Here is a 23,215-nt window from a genome sequence, read left to right as displayed (position 1 = left end):
AGGACGATTTTTATTTTTAAATTCTAATTTTTTAGTATATATATCATACTAGTGACGTCATCTATCTGGGCGTGATGACGTAATCGATGATTTTTTTAAATGAGAATAGGTGCCGTGTGATAGCTCAATCGAAAGGCTATTCAATTTTGTATTCACTAATATAAACATTAACATAATTATTTATACAGGGTTTGAATTAAAAAAAAATTGAATCAAATTAATTCCAATATTTAGATTATGTCATCACACCCAGACGGATGACGTCACTAGTATGATATTTATACCCAAAAATTATAATTTAAAAATAAAAATCGACCTGTTTCGGGATTTATCTCTAGAGTCGCCCATTCTCAAGAAAATGAATTTATTCCAACTCAAACGTCCTCACTGTATTTGTTTATAAGCCAAAACATTGTTTATAACTTGCCATTGGCTGATTGATGATGATGACTTCCCTGAGTGAAACTTTGTTTTAAGATTTTGCTTTTTTTTCAGGTAGTAGCTCAGGTAACAAAAAGCTAGCAGAGGCTCTTCAAAGTGCAGCTAATCAAGTCGAAAGTTTAACACCACAGTTAATTTCTGCGGGAAGTATTCGCATGAATTATCCTACATCAAAAGCCGCAGACGAGCATTTTGAGAATTTGAGACAACAATACGCAGATACTTTGACGAAAGTTCGTAATCTGTGCGATGAAGCCACGGACTCTGCAGATTTTGTGAAAGCATCAGGTAAAAAAATAAAATTATAATTGGCCTTCCAATGATTCGTTTAATATTATTTCCGAGTACACGTTAAACAAAGTTGGATATAACACACAATCTTGTCTGACACCTCTATGAATGAAAAGTGTGCTACTTATTTGTCGTCTACCCGAATAGAAGCTTCTTGATTCCAATATAGATCTTGTAAAAGTCTCAGATCTTTCTATTCCAATCATTTCTAGATATTCAAATAGCGTATCATGTTGGACCTTATCAAACGCCTTTTCAAAATCTATAAAGCAGACGTAAATTGGTTTCTGTACTTCCCATGATCTTTGACGTAATATTAGCATTGAGAACAAAGCTTCTCTTGTTCCCAATCCTTCTCTGAAACCGAATTGTTTTGTCTTCCATTGTTTCTTCACATTTCTGCTTTCATATTTTTCTATATATATATATATATATATATATATATATATATATATATATATATATATATATATATATATATATATATATATATATATATATATATATATGTTACACTTGAAGTTTCCGCGGGAGCTATATGTGCTTTCTGTTTCAGTAAACTACCTGAAGTTTACTTCAAGCAGCAGCGAGAAGCGGAACTACCTGACTTGACAATGGCAAGTGAGATCTTGCCGAAACGTCGTCAAAATAATGGTTTTTATCAAAACCAAAATTATTCAACGCGGAGTCAAACCCGGAAAACAACAGAAAGCATATATATATATATATATATATATATATATATATATATATATATATATATATATATATATATATATATATATATATATATATAATAATAAGCGAGTCTTCTACAGCTGGCACCGCTTCTCGCATCCTAATTTCCAGCGTTTTCTGTCGAAGCATTCTTCAGGTTTTATATATCTGGCGGTCATTGCATCTTCTATCTGAAGGTGTCCATACCAGTTAAGTCTTTTGGCTTCGATTGTATCTATTATATCTAGATCAATTTCCATTTCTCTCCTAATATCTTGGTTTCTCATCATATTTTTCTTATTATATGAAAAAAGAAGAAATTAATATATTTGTTTTTTAGAGGAACAAATGAAAAAACACACTTTTCTATGCGAAGAGGCTATTAAAAACAGACAACCTCAGAAAATGGTTGATAATACTTCAGCTATTGCCAGATTAGCAAATAGAGTCCTGTTAGTCGCAAAACAAGAAGCCGACAATTCAGAAGACCCAAACTTCATCAACAATCTGAACAGAGCTTCGGACTCATTACAAAACGGTAAAAACAAAATAATTGATTTATATTCTTTTATATATAATATGTTTTTATATATTTTATTAGCCGTTCCTCCCATGGTTCAAGATGCTAAGTTAGTTGCTGTTAACCCAAGTGATTCCCATGCTTCGTCAAGATGGAGAGATTCAAATAAAGCAGTAAGTACACATTGTTTGATACACCGTAAGAATTTTAGTAGTGTTTAGTTGATCAGTGTATATATTGTGAAACAGCATTTTGTAAGAATGATGAATTGTGTGCATAAGTGAATCCATTTTCTAAACAGGTAATAAAAGAGAAGACTTCATAATTAGTTTTTATTTCAACTTAGAAACAACCGGTTTCGGGCCCTACAATTTGCAGATCATCGTCAGATCCCCGATAAGGTTACTTGCCTCTAAAAAGAGATGTTACAGTTGTTATAAATTAAGTATATTTTAGGTATACATAGTTCTATAAGCTATTAAGTTTTTTTTTGATGATATGAGTGTATTGCGATTATACTTGATTATGTCAGGCCAGTGTTGGTAGGAAAGATGCATTCCCCCACATCGATGTAGTGGAAATTTCTTGAGAAGATATTGAGAATGATGAATGGAAAATTTTATAACTAATAAGTATATATCGTAATATTATCTAAAACAGGTAGTTTAATTTAAATTTTTATTATGAGGAACTTCGTTATTGACAAATTTTAGTACTGTGTCTGTAAAAGGGGTGCATTTGTTGGTTCAGAATTAATTTATTGAAATTATACTTCTTTAGGAAGTTGAGAGTGATTGGAAAAAATGTTGAGACTGATTTTTTATAAAAGTACAGTCATACCGACATTATGAAGTTAGTTGCTAAATCTTTCAAGTTACGTATGTATCAATGCAAATAAAGTGTGAAAAAATATACCTATTGGTGTTTTTAGTAAATATATTTATTATAATTTTTGTGTCTTTGGATTTGTCTTCGTTGGGAATAGGATAGTTAGTATTAAAATATGATGAAGAGAAAATTAAAAAATTTTAATTTATTAACGCTATTTTTAATTTTTGGTATTATTTTAAATATTAAAATTAGTTTAATATTGACCTAAATAAAAATACAATTAAACTGTTTAAAATATATTAATTTCGTTGAAATCATAATAATAGTATAAGTATAACTTCTTTCGTGCGTACAAAATACACACACTCTTTTATTTTTTTGTTTGTGATGACTTCCCGATTCCGTGATTCTTTTAGGGCCGGTTGTTCGAACGCTAATCAACATTGATCACTATCAAATATTTAATTACTGTCACAACTGTCAATGTCAACTTTGGTTGGGTTGCTGAAAACATAGTTAATTATAATTATGAGATTAGTTAGTCAATTAACATAACAATTATTAACATAATTGATTAACTAATTTCATAATTGTCATCAATAATTATGTTTTCGGTAACCCAACCAAAGTTGACATTGACAGTTGTGACAGTAATTAAGTATTTGATAGTGATCAATGTTGATTAGCGTTCGAACAACCGGCCCTTACTTTGTTTACTTTTTTTACGAAGCGTCTATACATGTTTGGTTAACTTTAAGGCCATACTCATCCCACTGCCTGACATTATTCCGGAAATACTCCTGCGTCTGTTCTTCTTGCTTGCGGCTTGAATGGTGGAGTGACAAATTTCCCATACACCGATGTACAGAAAACTATTTTCCCTACATAACCTAACCAACACCGTCCTGGTGGTAATATCAAGCTGATATTATACTAACTTTGGACCACTTTCGTGGTATCAGTCTGTATATTGTATTTCAAATTTACTGACAATGCACTCAAAATATCCGAATAGACTTAGTATCGACATCATTTATAATTTATAACCTATATCAACTGTCAAATCTCTGTTTTTGTGGTTAAGTAACTTTATCGGTGGCCTGATGATGGGCTTGAAATTGTAGAGCCCCAGACTGGTCGTATAAGGTACAATAAAATCACTTATGAGGAACTCTTCTTTTCTCAGCTATTAATTTGGTAACAATTTTAATATTTTTAAATGTATCACAAGGAAAATTCCTGTACTGGCTGTATACCATAAATCACAAAAAATAAAAACCTTATCTTGTAAAAGGTATATTTAAAATCCCTAAAAAGGGCTGTATCACAACAAAACGTTTTCGGAATCAATATTCCATCATCAGTGTTATCACAGGTTTACATGCTTCAGCCACCAAAATGTACGGGTAAAAACCCTTAAATTGATTTTAAACAGTTGGGGTTACATTATATTATCCGATTTTAAAGAATGTAAAAAATATTTCCAGATTAACCCCTGGCATCACATGACATCAACCATATTGGTTGGGAAATTGTAGGTAGAACCTTACATGGCAGAGTTGTCCCCAACTGTTTAAAATCAATTTAAGGGTTTTTACCCGTACATTTTGGTGGCTTAAAGCATGTAAACCTATGATTACACTGATGATGGAATATTGATTCCGAAAACGTTTTGTTGTGATACAGCCCTTTTTATGGATTTTAAATATACTTTTTACAAGACATGGTTTTTATTTTTTTTTATTTTTAAATGTATTATTTAAAATATTAGCTAGTTTAAACAAGAAGAACAGCATATAAATAAACAGAATTTAGTCATACGCCGACTCACTGTTTTAATTTTACAATATTTAAATAATTTCCTTTTTATTACTTTGTTTTTTAAAATTTTCTTTATTTAGCTATTAAATGCCGTTGGTGAAGTTCGCCAAGCAGTCCAAATCAATCCAGATCTTCCACCTTTGCCTGATTTTAATTCATTAAACTTAGGTAAGTGCATACATAAATTTTCAATAATATTTAAGTATACTTTTCTGTCAATACACTACTATGTATGTATATGGCAAAACCGTTGACTGATAAATATACTCCGTATTTATCAATCAACGGCTAAACATAAAATATTAACAATTCAATGCGTAAGATTTAGCAGAAAGTCGCTAATTGAACTCAATTTGTCGAATTTGGGCGCATCCTCTTTGGTGTTATTGCTTCGAAATTTCCTCTTTGCGTCTTTTCCATTTCTCTGTATTTCTCGCTCTATGTTTGACCTATTTCCATCTCAGGCTAATTCTGCCATGATTTCTGTTCTTCTCCAGCTATTATCTGGTCTCCCTATTCTTCTGTCTGCTTGTTGCTCAGTTATGGTTAGGTCTGTCTGGTTATATTATTTTGGTCTTTCCCGAGTGTATGTCAAATCAATTTCCATTTCCTTCTTTTAATCTTAACTGTTATTTTCTCTTGTTTTGTTTTTCTACATAGTTCTACGTTTGTTATGTTCCGTTGGTGGTTTACGGAAACAATTAAATGAAATTAAAATAAGTGTAAGACAACGAACAATAATATATTTATTTATTTTTGGATAAAAAAGGCGTGCTTATATCTCTTAAGAGGGTTTGTTATTCTTTGCGGGACGAGGGTTTGTGTCAGACTGACTATGGATGAACTGAAAACATTAGTTTTACATTTCTGTAGTTTTTAAAGAAGTTGAAGACTGATTTATTGACATAAGGAGGCTGGCCCTTTATCGTCCCGTAATCTATTATGCAATTTGCGTTTCCCATACATAAACTGAACAGGCCATCAACATATGGTGTTTTAAAAGCTGAGAAGGCATTTTATTTGAATACTGATATATTTCGTTTGTGAATTTTAAAATGGGACGTATCATTTCATTTTGAAAAAGTTATTAAAAATTAAAATTAGCAAAATAGTAATTGAAGCTTGTCGCCACAGATCTACTACCGCATTTTTCCCATGATTGATCTCAGATATGTAAGGTTATCTACTTCTTTTATTTTTCTTTCATTTTTTTTAAATTTTAGTTTCTTGGTTGTTGTTTCGTTGTTTGTTAAGAGTTTCGTTTTTTCTGTATGTATCTTAACCCATTCGCTGGCAACGGCACCTGACTGAAGTAACCATATCACGTACTGGCGCGTGATCGGCAGAGAATGAGTTTATGCCCATTACATTGTAGTATTTTGCAAGCTTGTCGATTCAAAATCAATTACAAATATTTGCTTTGCTGAAGCTACGTCCTACGTCAATATAAAAACACATTCTCTGTTTATAATATACATAGCATTATATTAAAGTTCAATACATAATTTATTTGTATTGTACATACGCTTCATAATTATTCACAAATCTGCACTAAACAATATTAACAATTATGATTAATTAACAAATTATTTTTTTCAGAAACTGCTCCAAACCGTTACTTTATTGACAAAGGTATATATTGGGTGCTTTCTAATTTTTTTCTATTTAAGTAAAAGCATTGTATTTGTCAGTAGTTTGTTTTTAATCACTTTAAAGAAAAACCAATACGCTACTTATATTTAGCACTACAGACCTTAGAGGCCCTTGGCTTCGATAGTCTTGAATAATTTCTTCCACTTTTTGAGGGCTTTCACTTGTTTTCTCCAGCCACTTATTGAACGGCATCAAATCACTTCCGTCTTGGTCTCCCTCTTCTTTTCTTCACTTGTTATCCTGCTTGCAAAACTCTTAGACGTTTCTTTCTTTTGGCATTCGTAAAACATGTCCCAACCATCTCACTATATGTGCTTGATTTTCTGTTATTTTGGGTGTCTTGTACATCTCTATTAGCTCTTGGTTTGTTCTTCTGCGTCATTCCCCGTCAGCTTCCTTGATACCACCAAAAAGTTTTCTCAAGATTTTACTCCCAAATCTCTAGCTTTTTTTCTTCTTTCTGATTCATTGTCCAAATTTCACATGCATACAACACCGTTTGTCTCACTATTGTCTCATAAGTTCGAATCTTGGCTACCCTGGGTACGTTTTTGGCTTCAACATTGCGTTTAATGATCCTACTGCTTTGCTACCTTTCAACATTCGTTTATCAATTTCCCTCTCTTCATCTATTTGTAACTGTTACTCCAAGGTACTCAAATTCAGTTACCTTCTCAAATTTATACTCTCTGTCATTCGTCCTTTAAGTGATTTATTTCTTTATTCTGCATTTTCCCGTCTAATTTGCATATACCTACTTGGTTTTTTATTGGTTTATAGTCAGGTTATATTTTCTAGCTTCCTCTTCAAATTGTTTGAACATTTTTCGAAGTTCTATTCTTGAACGTATCAGAAACACCAAGTCATCTGCAAAACCTATGCATTGTTGTCTTTTGTTGAGAATCGTGACGCTTGTCTGGATATTGGCTCCTCTAATTATTTTTTCTAGTACTAGGTTGAATAAGTCTGTTGACAGGGGGTCGCCTTGTTTTAATCCTCTATTAAGGTTAAACTGATTTGAAAAACGTCCTTCTATCAATGCTAACAATAAATATTTTCAAAAGTGAAACTATATAATATATGTACTATAAATGTAATGTATTATAAAGAATAAACTAAAAACTTTAGTATAAAAACTGTTAGGAAAATATAAACTAAAAAATGTACAACTCGTATATACTTCTTTACTTTTACAATGCTTTTATTGAACTTAAAACTGTATATAATCGATTTTTGCTCAGTAGTTGTAACCACGCGTTGTTAATGCTAAAATTTGTAGTTGGCGAGCCATTGCGAAATATACCAACACCTACTGGGGACCTTGGGACACTTAGTCCTACTCATCATCAACAGGGGCGTGTTAGTCCTTTGCCGAAATGGGCACGAGGTATATTTTCGTAATGTATTTATTTTCCCTAGATCCCTCTTTATACACCCTAAATACAATCAATTTTTATTGACAGTTCTTAAAAAGTTTGATTGACACTTCAAAATTTGATCTAATCTGTTACGAGTAGCTGTGTCAAACACCAGACTCAGTAAAACATAAGTTTAATTTAAATAAAAATGTATTCGAAATAATTAAATAACAAAAAAAAATTAACTTCTTGTTGAACGATGTTGAACGATGACGTTACGATCCGCTGTTGATATCTGTGCAAAATAAATACGATTAATGCTAGGAAAACTGCATCAAAAAGACGATATATTAGTCAGTACCCAAACAGCAAAGAGCAAGCCTAGTTTGGGTTAAAGGTGGACGAATTGATCAGTACTCGATTCGGTAAGGAACGGAAAAGCGACCAATCAGTACTTAGTCGCCGGCGGGACAGATTGGTTTTAAATTTTTTTATCTTTCCCAGTGCAAATAAAAATTGGTTGTATTTTTCTTACGCTTTTCTAAGAACACAGACTAATATTTCCACGTGTCGTCTTTTAGGCGATAATTCTGATTTGCTCCATCAGGAATTAGCCCCAAATTATCACAAAACAGGTAACTTTTTCTCTTAATGGTCCCTGTTGCACGCTTTCTGTTAGCTTTAAGCTCGTATACACAAGCATTATGATGGTGGCAGAAGTAAGCATGATCAATATATTATTTTAAGCCTTGAAAGATGTATCTGTATAATTCAGTGTGCTTGGGGAAAGCTTGAAATGGTTTTTTATCAGGTTTCGAAAATAGTAAAACTTTTTAAACATATTTTATTGCCAAAGAAATATAAAGCTATTTAAATACTGCTATTATTAAGATCATCACTCCACATGTTAGTATTTTGCTTTCAATAGTTATTTGTAACTTATTTTTTACTGTAAAAATAATTAAAATACTTTTTGAAAAGCTGTATTTTAAACAATAGCAAAAATTTTCTTTGGCATTGGGCGGACCAAATTCTAGTTAAAGTAAATTGTAGATATGCAATGGCTTACCATTGGTATAGCGACTTGCCATTTGTATATGAATTGGTGTAAATTTAATTGTTTTGCTTCGAGAACTGCCATTGTGAATGTCCTATTATTTCAGTATTCAATCTTCAGTTATGTAAGAAGAATACAATATTTATGATTGAGATAAATTAATTATACCTTGGCTGTAAATGGTGTTGGTTGCCATATATTCTGCATGTGCTTTTAGAACGCTTACATTTAGATGTGCTTGAAAAATAGCTCGTAGTTACTTTCTTATTCTTGTCTCTATTTTGAGCATTTTGACCACAAATTGTTTGATTACAACGTTTGTAAATAATAAATACCGAGAATAAATCAGATATTGCTGTTGTATCTTTAATCGAACATTAAAATGCTTGGTTTATTTTATCAGAAACAGAGCATTATTTTGTCAAAGAGGCATCAGACAGGGATACATTTTCTTCCACCTGCTACTTAATATCTGCTCGGATATAATTTTTAAACGGGCTTTGCAATATAAAGACGTTGGGTGAAAATCAATGGTAAATTGATCAATAATCATAGATACGCTGATAAAACTGTTATTTCATGCGACTTTCTCCAGGGTCTTTAAGAGTTATTACGTTAAGTTAACACAACAGAAAGAGAAATGGATCTTAAAATGAATGCTTCATGACAAAATGTATGATATTTAGATGCCAACCTCACGACAGTACTTCTCTACCACAGATAGATCAAAAAAATATTGAGAGAGTTACTTATTCTTCTGCAACCAGTGTTATTACATGGCAAAGAGGCGTTTGAGATGTGGTTGCATAAAAGAATACTAGGAATACCCTGGACAGCAATGCAGACCAACGAAACTGTGTTAAATAGAGCAAAAAGTCGTTTGTAAGTTACTGAAAACTATTAAAATGAGGAAAATTTCTTATCTAGGGCATGGCTTTTAGAGGAGACCGGTACAAAATTCTTCAGTCTATCACGAAACGTAAAATCTAGAGCCGGAGAGGAATTGGAAGGAAGCAAATGTCTTGGCTCGGAATATGCAGTGCGTCGAACAACTATTCTGGTTATCTAAACATTGTGAACAACTTGTCAACGTAATTGCCACTATCTATCTTCGAGCCTTAATCTATCCATCTTTGGACATAGGGCTCCCCTTCTCTTTTCCACTGGTTTCTATCCAGCGCTGTGGTCATCCATCGGGATCCGGCATGCTTCTTGAGGTCGTCGCTCCATCTCATCTGAGCCCATCCTCTTCCTCTCTTGTGTTCGCATGGTCGCCATAGTCTAAGAGCTAGTGAACCCTCCGACTAACGGTCGTCCTGTAAGGCTAGAAATTTTTCTAGTGATAATTCATAGCACACCAAGGCTAAAAACTATGACCTGGCAGGCCTCAGCGGTGCACGTGTATCTACCAGGTGAATCGAAAAGTGCAAATTTAGGGGGTAAAATAAACTTTCTCCTGTAAGATTTAAATTTAAGTATGTGTTTGAGTAAGTCATTTAGAAGAAATGTGTACAATGACAGGCGATTCTGAAGAGCATAAGACCTTGCCAGGCGAGGGGAAAGTTTAGGGGTGTTTCCTAAAATTATTATTTTTGCATCGAACAAATTTTTTTTAGGTTTTTTGAATCATTCCAAACAGAAAACGTCTTTAGTGATTTTTCTCTTAAGTTAATAGTTTTTATTATATAAGCGATTAAAAATTTTGAAAATTGCGAAATCGGCCATTTTTAACCCTAAATCGGACATTTATCTAAAAATTTCAATGTTGCCAAGGTACGTAGATATTCTTCAAACATTGATTGATGAAATCCCGAAGAGTTATTTGCAATAAAATATCGAAAACCCCTTTGTTTTTTTAATTGCTAATCAAGCGGGCGCGTCACTGTAGTATAAGTGAGGACGTTTGAGTTTGCATAAATTCATTATCTCGAGAATGGGCAAATTTCAAGAGAAATCCTCAGACAGGTCGATTTTTATTTTTGAATTAGGACTTTTTGGCATATATATAATACTAGTGACGTCATCCATCTGGGCGTGATGACATAATCGATAATTTTTTTAAATAAGAGTAGGGGTTTTGTGATAGCTCATTTGAAAGGGTATTTAATTTTCTATTCACTAATATAAACATTAACATAATTATTTATACAGGGTGTACAAAAAATTTTTGAAGTTATACTTCTTTACCGGCGATATGAGGGTGAATTTTTATATGTTAAAACCTATGATCCCGGCGCATGCGCATTATAACTTTGTTCTGATTGGATGTTCAAATGACATGTAAAAAATTATTCAATATGGCGGCTGTGGCACAGCTGTAGTTAGATTATTTATGGTTGTTGCGTTTTAAAATTTGTGTGAAAAGAAACAACAAACAAAAGTTAGTTAATAGTTATACTGCCTTTTTAAATAGTTTTCATATACCTATATTTTTGGACTTTTGGACTATTTTGGACAAGGAAAACTCATTCTAATTTGGTAAGTAGTTTTTATTATAATCATATTGTAATTATACATTTGGATTAGGTTGAAATACAGTAGAGCGTCGATTATCCGAACTAATTGGGGGACATAGGTGTTCGGAAAACCGATTTGTTCGGATAATCGAACTACAATATATTGATACATATTTATAGTCATACATATTTATCCACAAGTGAATAAAAGCCATATTTATATACCTACATATTTATTTATATCTTGATAATGACAACTAGCAACTAAACAAAAAAGTGCAGTCTTTGCAACAACATAATTATTTTTGGATACAATATTGAAGAAAATTGAAGATATTTTAAGCGTCAATTACTAACGCTTGCTCGGATAATCGACGCTCTACTGTATATTTATTTTCTCAAGAATGGGGATTTTAGAGAGAAATCCCAAATTAGGTCCGATTTTTATTTTTAAATTATGATTTTTTGGCGTAGATTTATTTATCTAGTAGGTATGTAATGCTTTGATTTACATACTTAATTTGATTACCAACAAAAGTTCTACCAATCTTCATCTAATATATTGTTTTCTTACTGTTTTGTTTTATTTTAATATTTTCTTCCACAAAATTTAAACTACATAATTTAATTATATTCAAAACTACTGTCAAACAGTAAAACGTTCAGTTACCCTATTTTTCCACATGACAAATAATGTGGAATTGGACGAGTGAGTCTAGGCTTCGATTACGAATCAAAGCGCCCAGAAATTCACGGGTTCGATTCCCGATGCAAGTTTTTATTTTTTTATGCATTTTATGATTGTAAGTATATTTGTTATATAATTTCTTTTTCAGAAAATGCGTATTTAAAATTTTTGCCAACAATTATTATCGTTCAGAAATCATTTTTTCTTTGGGGAATTTTTCAATGTGTTTGTGTGCGTTTTATTCTTTTATTTTTTTAAATTTTTGGTATTGTCTTAAAAATCACATAATATGTAGTAGAAGTATAACTTCTTACGTGCGTACAAAGTACACACACATTAATTTTTTTCTATTAAATTAACTTTGATTAAATTTGACAAATAGAAGAAATGTTTTTTGTACACCCTGTATAAATAATTATGTTAATGTTTATATTACTGAATAGAGAATTAAATAACCTTTCAAATGAGCTATCACACAACCCCTACTCTTATTTAAAAAAATCATCGATTATGTCATCACGCCCAGATGGATGACGTCACTAGTATTATATATATGCCAAAAAGTCCTAATTCAAAAATAAAAATCGACCTGTCTGAGGATTTCTCTTGAAATTTTCCCATTCTCGAGATAATGAATTTATGCAAACTCAAACGTCCTCACTTATACTACAGTGACGCGCCCGCTTGATTAGCAATTAAAAAAACAAAGGGGTTTTCGATATTTTATTGCAAATAACTCTTCGGGATTTCATCAATCAATGTTTAAAGAATATCTACGTACCTTGGCAACATTGAAATTTTTAGATAAATGTCCGATTTATGGTTAAAAATAACCGATTTCGCAATTTTCAAAATTTTCAATCGCTTATATAACAAAAACTATTAACTTAAGTGAACAATCACTAAAGAAGTTTTCTGTTTGGAATGATTCAAAAAACCTAAAAAAAATTTGTTCGATGCAAAAAGAATAATTTTAGGAAACACCCCTAATCTTTCCCCTCGCCTGGCAAGGTCTTATGCTCTTCAGAATCGCCTGTCATTGCACACATTTCTTCTAAATGACTTACTCAAACACATACTTAAATTTAAACCTTACAGGAGAAAGTTTATTTTAACCCCTAAATTTGCACTTTTCGATTCACCTGGTATATACACGTGCACCGCTGAGGCCTGCCAGGTCATGGTTTTTAGCCTTGGTGTGCTATGAATTATCACTAGAAAAATTTCTAGCCTTACAGGACGACCGTTAGTCGGAGGGTTCACTAGCTCTTAGACTACCAGTAGATCATCTGCTTGTTCCATTTTTCATCTGTTTCTCGGATGATGTGACCTGCAAATTTCCATTTGAGTTTTGCCACCTGTTCCTTAACGTCTTTCACTTTGGTTGCTCCTCTGTTCCAGACGTTTCTTTGGCTATCTCTAAGTTTTATATGCAGCATCTGTCTTTCCATCGATCTTTGCGCTTTTGCCAACGTCATTAAGGGGATCTAATATGGTACCAAAAGACGAAGAAGATGTGAATTTGTGAGAATGGACGATAGAGAGGGAGATTTAATTTCGAATAGTATAATCCACTAAAGGTTCTTAATGTAGAGATGTTACGGCATCCAAGTTAATGTGATTGGATTGGATAAACAAAAGCTAAGAAAACATTCAGGTCCTCTGACGCTCACTTAAAAGTTGATTTTTAAAACTAATTTTTAAATAACATAATACTGATAAATATAAATTCATGTGAATACTGTAAAAAATGTAAATGCTATTTTTGTGTCGATTTGAGTAAAAGCTTCCAGTTTTTTTTAAGTTGTATTTTTCTTTGCTCAATTTATAACTCAGAAGAAGAAGCATTTATTACGAGACCATCTATTTTCTTTTTTACATGCATACAGGAAGATCAAGTTTTATTCCTGAATATATTCTCGAGGATGGTAATATAATTATATTATTTTCTGTATTTACTGATATTTAAAATTGAGTATTATTTTGGTATTAAAATTGTTTTTATTGTTTAGAACAAGCACCACCACGTCCTCCTCTTCCATATGATGGAGCTCCAGTCAGGCCACCACCACCACCAGAAACAGATGATGAAGACGAAGTGTTTAAAACGGCACCGCTACCAAGCCAGCCTATTATGGTAAGATAAATTTATATAACGCATTTAGAGAATAAATTATCTACCCAATCGCCATTTTTCTTGGCCCGTCCATAGCTTTTCCTCCCTCTATCTCCCATTTCCCGATTTACGCTTTTGACATGTCCATACAATCATAGTTCCAATATCTTCTTATATGTCCATACAATCTTCTTCGTCCATACAATCTTAGTTGTTGAGTACCAATATCTTCTACTATTGTATGATTTCTCTTATTCTACTGTTAGTAGAAGTAGAGATGTTTCCTGAACCAGATTCCTAAGTATTAATTACTTTCGAATGTTTAGGTTGCAGCCCACAATTTACACAGAGAAGTTAGACAATGGTCCGCAAAAGACAACGATCTCATAGCTGCAGCACAACGAATGGCTAAACTTATGGCTCGATTATCTGAACTTGTCCATAACGATGATAAAGGTCAGTATAATTATTTAAACGTGGTTTTAATAACTTCATTTTAACTCCAAAAAACTTTTTTTTTTTTCATTTAACATTAAAACTTTAGAAATTAAAACACAGTTGATTTGTTGCTTAGAATGCCAATGATTATTAACTAATGAGTCATGAAAACATTTTAAATATTTAACACTCGTTTAATGAGATATAAAGGGTTATATTTTATTGTAGCAAAGAAAAGAGAGACGTTCTCACAAACAATTTATTTTACAACTGACGACCGGTTTCGCTGTCTACAATATTAACAGCATCTTCAGGTCACGGTAAAAGTAAAATTAAATGCTACAAATAACAAAAAACCAGAGTTAGTTAAGTGGTCTGGTTGAAATCAAAAGGGTAATGATCAAGCCAATATTAAAGTATATATATTTATGCATACATATAAATACTAACATGTACGTAAATATGGTTTACAACCCTCTCATTCACATACATGCACGCATTCAAATGTAGTGGTTATATTTTATTTTAAGGTTCCAAGAGGGAGCTGATAGCCACGGCCAAAGCTATCGCCGATGCCAGCGCCGATGTAACACGCATCGCTAAACAACTTGCCAGAGAATGCACCGACAAGAGGATCAGAACTAACTTACTGCAAGTTTGCGAGCGAATACCTACGATCGCTACGCAGTTGAAGATTCTCAGCACAGTCAAAGCTACTATGTTGGGATCTCAAGGTAATTATTTGAATTTCTTTTGAATATATATTTAGGTCTAATAACATTTCCTGCAGATCTTCTGTCTTTTGCTTTTAACGCAACATCATCGGCAAACCTCAGATGTTTCAGGTTCTCGCCGTCTATCGTCACTCATTCATTTGCCCATTTTAGAGTTGCAAACATATCTTCTAGAGCTAAATTAAATTGCTTGGGTGAGACAGAATCTCATTGTCTGAGCCCTATCTATAGTTTTATCCTTTCTGTTTTCCCTTCTGCTTTTACTTGCGATGTTGCATTGTCATACTTAATGATTTTTGTTTATCGGTCTTCAACAACTATTGTTGCTTAAGACATTAAAGGATTGCCCAAATTTTTATGGAGTCAAATGCCTTCTCGTAATCTACTATAGCTATCCAAAGTGTTATACATATTGTATACGTTTGATTTTCCGATTAGTATTCTTATTATGTACTTGTATATGTATACCTTTTCTACATCCTGCCTGTTCCCGAAGCTGATAACTATCCAGTTTGTTTGTTGGTCGCAATATAATTATCTTCACAAACAGCTTATATGTACAATACTGATAAGACCATTATCAATATTATAAGAGCATTTAACCAAGCTGTAGGTAGTTCACTAATTTCTATACACCGTATGTACATTATCCATTAATCATTGCTTCTTTTTGTACTCATTTGCTTTCTGTGCAGAAAATGGAAAAAAATATAAAGGTAAGATAATATAGATACGATATAACTTTTAGTTGAGTCGCAGAATACAGTAATAGTCCAGAGAAATAAGGTTTTTCTCGTGACACATCCCCCTCCAGGCCGAAACCAAATTTTTTGAGTAGTATGGACATCTATACATAGGCGTAACCAGGGGGGGGTTTTGGGGGTTGTAACCCCCCCCATTGGGATGTACTTTGAGCTCTATACGCTTAACACCATAGCCCTCAGAGACCTTCCAGTAGTTGTAACCCCCCCCTTTCAGGTAGTTATAACCCCCCCTTAGGATCATCCTGGTTACGCCTATGCATCTATATTAATAACCTATATATTCCTGCAGCCGATTTTGATGATATACATAGTTATAAACAAATGAAGATCGAAAAACGGTAAATTATCGCTTTTTTCGTCTATTACCAAAAAGTTAAGCACTTTAAACAAATTTGAGAGTAAGAAACTCATAAATCGTATAAAAAACTTAATATGGCATTCGCTGAATATGTCCAACCTTATTGGTTGCTTAGAAAATTGCAAAATAAATCATAAATATTGAATTTTTATAAATATTCGTAACTTAGGTAAAAATTAACTTAGAATCTTCTTATTACACGGAATGCCGAGACTTCTTGTACTTAAATTATATTTTAAATTTCAAAGCAATTGGTCAAATAGTTTAAAAGTTATTTAATTTATTTTTCCCAAATTCATTTTTTTTTGCAACACTATAAGTCAGAAAATTATGAGGTTACAATAATACTTCTGACAGTTTATGAAAGAAGAACATTTATACTATTACCTTAATTAAAAATAAATGACAAAAAATAATTTTAAACAGTGTAAAATTATTTTGCAAAAACATGTCCATTCTTTGCTTACTTATAAACAATTAGAATAACTTTTTAACCGTTACCCGTAGAAAAATTATTTTTTCATATTTAGAAAGACTGAATTTTTATACACATTTAGAAAGAAAAACAACTGTTCTAGGACATTTAGGGACAAAGTTAGCCCCCCCATTTTTTTAATTCACATGTTTTTGCAAAATTATTTTGCAATATCTATAATTATTTTTTGTCATTTTTTTTAAATTAAATTAATACTGTAAATTTTCTTCTTTCATAAACTATCCAAAATATTACTGTAACTTCATCATTTTCTGACTTACAGTGTTGCAAAAAAAATTAATTTTGGATAAACAAATTAAATAACTTTTAAACTATCTGACGAATTGCTTTGGAATTTAGGATATAATTTAAGCACCATAAGTCTTAGCCCATGTAATAAGAAGGTTCTAAGTTAATTCTTACATAAGTTATGAATATTTATAAAAACTCAAAATTTATGATTTATTTGGCAATTTTCTAAGTAACCAATAAGGATAGACATATTCAGCGAACGCCATATTGAAGTTTTTTATACGGTTTATGAGTTTATTAGTCTCAAATTTGTTTAAAATACTTAACTTTTTGGTTATAGACGAAAAAAGCGAAAATTTACCGTTTTTTGATCTTCATTTGTTTATAACTATGTATATCATCAAAATCGGCTGCAGGAAACATATAGGTTATTATTATAGATGACCATATTACTCGAAAAATTTGGTTTCAGCCTGGAGGGGGATGTGTCACCAACATGATATTTTTTTTCCTTATTTCTCTGAACTATAAAGCCCTCTTATTCGCAGGTAATAATTTCCGCAGTTGCCCACTTTACGAACGGAAAGAACATTTTCAGTCATCATCATCGTCATACGTGGCTGGACAATCCGTTGTGGATCTTGAAATGTTCGCAAAGAAGTCGCCACTCATGTCGATTTCTGGCAACTTCCCTCCATCTTGTGACCCCTAGAATCTGTAGGTCTTCTCCACATCATCAATCCATCTTTTTCGTGGTCGTCCTCTACTTTGTGCCCTCTGGTTTTGAAAATGTTAATCTCTTCGTGCATTCGTGATCTAACATCCTAGCAATGTGTGCAGCCCATCTAAGTCTCTGCACTTTAACGAATTTCACAATATCTTAATCGGTGTAAAACTGATATATAGTTCAAAGTTGTATCTTCGACGCAATTTTCATTTATGGCCCCCAAAAATCTTTCTAATAATTTCTCTCTCAAAAATACCAAAAAGTCTCATCATTTTGAGGTAAGGTCCACGTTTCAGCCCCATACATCAAAACCGGTCTTAATAAGGTCTTGTATACAGGGTGTTTGGTAAAGAATGAGCCATAGCGTATCCTTAGATTCCTGAGGATAAAATGGGTTGATAAAAGCTAACTTACCTTAGTATAAAAGTTGATAATAACCTAAATACAGGGTGTCAAAGTTAAACTTTTCTTTTATTTATTTTTGAATATTTCATGACAGGCATTTGACAACAACACGAAATTTGGTAAGTGGTGCTGGTATTGTACAATCTACTAAATTATGTTAAACAAACGTTTCTGGCCACTACCAGAGGCGTACGACGGGGAACGTGAATTGTTGACCCTTCCCAAATTCTACGCCACTAGCGGAATTGGTATTTTAGTGCAATTTTTTGATTCTCCAATACTTTCTATGTACAAAATATACTCTTCATTTGTAACGATAAAGCCATTAGTTTTCGAGATATTTGAAGCTAAAAACGAAGGAGCATAATACATTAATCAAAATAAGTGTGCTTTTTCATTTTTAACTTCAAATATCTCGAAAACTAATGACTTTATCGTTACGAATGAACAGTATATTATTTGCATAGAAAGTATTGGAGAATCTAAAAATTATACTAAAATAGCAGTTTCATCAGTGGCGTAGAATTTGGGAAGGGTCAACCATTCACTTTCCCCTGTCGTACGCCTCTGGTATTAACCACAAGCGATTATTTAACATAATTTAGTAGGGTGTACAGTACCTACACTTTTTGCCAAGAACCATAAGGATATGTCAAATAGTTTTATAGTACCGTGCACACATAGTTCTTAAAGTTTTCAATAAAGAATAAATTATTTTAAAAAATGGAATACTTTAAAATAATTTGACATATCCGTGTGATACTTGGCAAAAAGTGTAGGCACTGTACACCCTACTTATGTTAAATAATCGTTTCTGGCTACTACCAGAGGCGTACGACAGGGGATAGTGAATGGTTGACCCTTCCCAAATTCTACGCCACTGGTGAAACTGCTATTTTAGCATAATTTTTAGATTCTCCAATACTGTCTATGTAAATAATATACTCTTCATTCGTAAAGATAAAGTCATTAGTTTTCGAGATATTTGAAGTTAAAAATGAAAATGCACACTTATTTTGATTAATATATTATGCTCCTTCGTTTTCAGCTTCAAATATCTCGAAAACTAATGGATTTATCGTTACGAATGAAGAGTATATTTTTTATATAGAATGTATTGGAGAATCAAAAAATTTCACTAAAATAGAAATTCCGCCAGTGGCGTAGAATTTGGGAAGAGTCAACCATTCACGTTCCCCCGTCGTACGCCTCTGGTAGTAGCCAGAAACGTTTGTTTAACATAATTTAGTAGGGTGTACAATACCAGCACCACTTACCAAATTTCGTGTTATCTGATGTCTGTTAGGAAATATTCAAGAATAAATAAAATAAAAGTTTAACTTTGACACCCTGTATTTCGGTTATTATCAACTTTTGTACTAAGGTAAGTTAGCTTAAATCGACCTATTTTAAGCTCAGGAACCTGAGGTTAAGCTATGGCCCATTCTTTACCAAACACCCTGTATATTGAGCTTTACTGCACGTTTTATATTTTTATTTTTTAAATGTTTCTTGAGACCGTGAATAGTTCTGTTTGCTATTGCTATGCGTCTTTTTATTTCGTCGTATTTGTTGCGTTTACTAATGATCCAAGATATGTGAATTCTTTTGACTTGCTCAAAGGTATGGTTGTTAATTTGAATTCTCTGTTAGATATTTTGGAAGTTTTTAGAAACCAACATATATTTGGTTTTTTTCCTCGTTTACCACAAGTCCTAATTCACTTGCCGCGTCCGAAAGCCTTGTAAAACACTGCATTATGTCTCTCATACTTCTGCCCACTATAACTATAATATCGTCAGAGAAAGCGTGAATTTGCGTCGATATTTTAGAAAAAGTTCAATTCATTCTAATATTTAATTTTCTGATTGCCTTTTCCAAGGCAATATTAAAAAGGAGACAAGCGCGTCCCCCTGTCTTAAACCATTATGTCAAAGAACGTCGAATTTTCTCCTTGAATTCTAACGCATTGTTAGTTGGGTTAACTTAACTAACTTAGGTGGGATCAAAAGGCTATCATTGCAATATATAGTACACACTAGGTACGCACTTTTAACACTTTCATAGGCTGCTCTGAAGTCGATGAAGAGATGGTGTGTATCTATGTTATATTCTAGTGACTTTTCTAGAATCTACCTATGTGCTTGAATTTTTATAATTAAATGTTAAATAAATAAAACATGGAAGTTATAGAGAAAAATAAAATTTTAATTTCAACTTTAAGAGGATGGGTACGTATTTTCGGCTGCAATGCTATTCAAATGGGGATTCATTTTTTTCGAATCCTGAGAAAACTAATAAGTATTTTTGAAAAATTTAAACGCAGATTGAAAGATTACGTTATTAGCGAGGGCCGAAAGTCCCTGAGAACTTCTATAATGTTTATTTTAATAAGTTACAGGGGTGAAAAACTAAGAAAAAATTTAGTGTTATTTCTAACTTCAAATATCTCATTCAAAATAAACTTTTTATATATTTTAAGGGACTTTCGGCCCTCGGTAATAATTTAGTCTTTCATTCTGCGTTTAGATTTTTCAAAAATATTTATTGGTTTTTTCAGGATTCGAAAAAAATGAACAGAATGTCCATGGTAATATTTTCCAAATCGCAATACAACGCACTCAGTCGAAAAGAATATTGTCAGCATAATATTGTCAGTCAGACACTGAGAATCAGTGACAATTTTAAATATTTGACATGAATCGGGAATATTTTGAGTTGTTGATTAAATAATATTGATATATAGTGTATTTGATAAATAATTGATTTAAGAGGAAACAGTAGCGATCAACAGGTAGCGAAAACGCGTTCCAAGATTGCGGCTGTAATTTTGAATATTTTTTCGAGATATTTGGCACACGTATTCGTAATATAATAAAGAATGGCGGTAGAGAGCCCAATTTGAAAAATATATTAATATGTGGAAATCACTCTGTAATTAAATACAAAATTAAAAAAACGAGCCTGTACCGCCATTAAGAAGAACAAAAAATACACTTTCTTCAAATAAACTTTTTTATCCGATGCCTAGATTGTGTGTCATTTTGGAACTACTTATGAAATAAAAAAATTTAGTAGTTCCAAAATGACAAAAAATCTAGGCATCGGATAAAAAAGTTTATTTGAAGAAAGTGCATTTTTTGTTCTTCTTAATGACGGTACAGGCTCGTTTTTTTAATATTGTATTTAATTACAGAGTAATTTCCACATATTAATATATTTTTCAAATTGGGCTCTGTACCGCCATTCTTTATTATATTACGAATACGTGCGCCAAATATCTCGAAAAAATATTCAAAATTACAGCCGCAATCTTGGAACGCGTTTTTGCTACCTGTTGATCGCTACGGTTTCCTCTTAAGACGTGAACTTTATAAAAAGTTATTTATTGTGTATTATTTATGGAAGATAGAAGCAGAGAATACATCAAGATATATTCTGTGATCCAAGTATTTTGTTGTTAAAGATGTTCAAAATTGTAAGCGTTCCATAGTAACAATATATTATTAAAAAATCACTTTAACACTTTTCCTCTTTTCTCGATTGAGTATTAGTTTTTGTTGTAGGTACATATAAATTATTACAATCACTGAATACATAGTTAGTGAAAAAATTATCACATTTATTAACTGAATTAATAATTTGCAATTATACAAAAAATAACAGTTATCCAAGAACATTCAAAAGCCATCTCTTTAAGTTAGTTATGAAATTGTCAAGTAGAATGACATTCTAGTAATATTTACTTATCCATACCAGTGTGAATTTTACTACACGTAATTTGCCATGTAAAGACAGAAACAGTAGGGATAGCCGTAAAATATTTGCGAATTATGTACCCATAGCCTTAACATCCTGTATCTTTCTAAATATAAATATTTTACTAAAGCAAGGTTGATTGAATCGTAATATTTTAAAGTGCAAAATGTACTGTTTCTTTTTGTACAATTACTTAAGAAACATCCTCAACACCGCTGTGTTTTAATAATTCAAAATTTACTATTTTAGGCTCTGATGAAGACCGAGAAGCTACTGAGATGCTAGAAGGAAACGCCCAGAATCTCATGCAAAGTGTTAAAGAAACCGTCCGAGCAGCAGAGAGCGCTAGCGTTAAAATACACGCCCAAACTCATGAGAAATTGAGGTGGGTGAGGAAACAACCATGGTACGCATATGCTTAAAAACTAAGCATTTTGCAGAAGACCATTTTTTATTTTATTTAATGTATCTACAATTTGTTAAAAATGTGGGATATTTGAATTTATGTGAGTCCAGAATCCCACATCTTGTCGACATTTAAACGAGACTGATCTTTCCACACAGAACATGACACAATTTTATTTTGATTTCTTGTAAACCTTGTTAATAAAAGTATTCTTCTACAAACGGCAATTCTTTATAAATTTATGATAATTTATAAAATGATGATATACAAAAAGGGGTTGTAAGTTTGATATTGAATAATCAAATAAAATTCAACTTCTTATATTTTAAGTCAAAGTGTCGTATAATGTGTGGATTATTATAAACTGGAAACAAATTTCCCATGTTTTGTATATTTTTACAATAAGCTTTTTCATCAAAATTTTTTCAGCCATTTTTTTCGTACTGTTTGCTGTAAACACGCATGTTAGGTTAGGTTAGTAATATAAATAACAATAAAGTACCTGTGAACATATAATTATTAAAAAAATATAGGTATTAAAAAAATACTAAAATAAAGTGCCTCAACTATTAAATCTTTTTTTTTATCAATTATTACAATTATATCTGTACGAAAAGGAACAACGAAGCCGTGTCGATATGAAGTATGTCAAAATGATACAAGCTATAAATCATTTAAAGACAGTACATATTATTTTATAAATTTTCCAAAGCCTTCATTTCTTTATACACCAATCTCGTACTGTAGGTACCTACAATATTTTATTTTAGACCAGGGCGCATCTGTAAAAATATTAGTACATTTGGATGTAGAGAGGTGACTCATATTGTTTTGCAGAAATTGCTTGAAAATAACTCATATAATATTAATTGAGTTATCTTCCCACTCAAAAAGGTCCGGAACATTGTTTAAATAATCAAAATGTCAAAAATGAAATTTGTTAATTGC

At 32.1% G+C, this 23,215-nt stretch overlaps 1 protein-coding gene across 4 annotated transcripts in view; it reads left to right on the top strand.

Annotated features, from left to right (window-relative positions):
* The window catches only part of LOC114330831 (vinculin), a 56,965-nt gene extending 34,124 nt beyond the window's left edge, over positions 1-22,841 (top strand). Inside the window, exons 10-20 of one of the 4 annotated variants that reach the window (XM_050655680.1) lie at positions 500-729; positions 1,790-1,987; positions 2,051-2,142; positions 4,702-4,789; positions 6,221-6,253; positions 7,554-7,661; positions 8,214-8,267; positions 13,846-13,970; positions 14,276-14,405; positions 14,918-15,121; positions 22,111-22,841. In XM_050655680.1, the coding sequence (XP_050511637.1) occupies positions 500-729; positions 1,790-1,987; positions 2,051-2,142; positions 4,702-4,789; positions 6,221-6,253; positions 7,554-7,661; positions 8,214-8,267; positions 13,846-13,970; positions 14,276-14,405; positions 14,918-15,121; positions 22,111-22,283 (1,435 nt within the window). In that variant the 3' untranslated portion in view covers positions 22,284-22,841. The remainder of the gene's footprint in view (positions 1-499; positions 730-1,789; positions 1,988-2,050; positions 2,143-4,701; positions 4,790-6,220; positions 6,254-7,553; positions 7,662-8,213; positions 8,268-13,845; positions 13,971-14,275; positions 14,406-14,917; positions 15,122-22,110) is intronic. The other 3 variants (XM_050655681.1, XM_050655682.1, XM_050655683.1) reach the window with 3 other exon arrangements.
* The last annotated feature ends 374 nt before the right edge of the window (positions 22,842-23,215 follow it).

Source organism: Diabrotica virgifera, chromosome 7 (assembly GCF_917563875.1).
Source record: "Diabrotica virgifera virgifera chromosome 7, PGI_DIABVI_V3a".
NCBI lineage: Eukaryota > Metazoa > Arthropoda > Insecta > Coleoptera > Chrysomelidae > Diabrotica > Diabrotica virgifera.
Note: the sequence above shows the minus strand (reverse complement) of the source record. Positions and strands in the feature narration are given on the sequence as shown.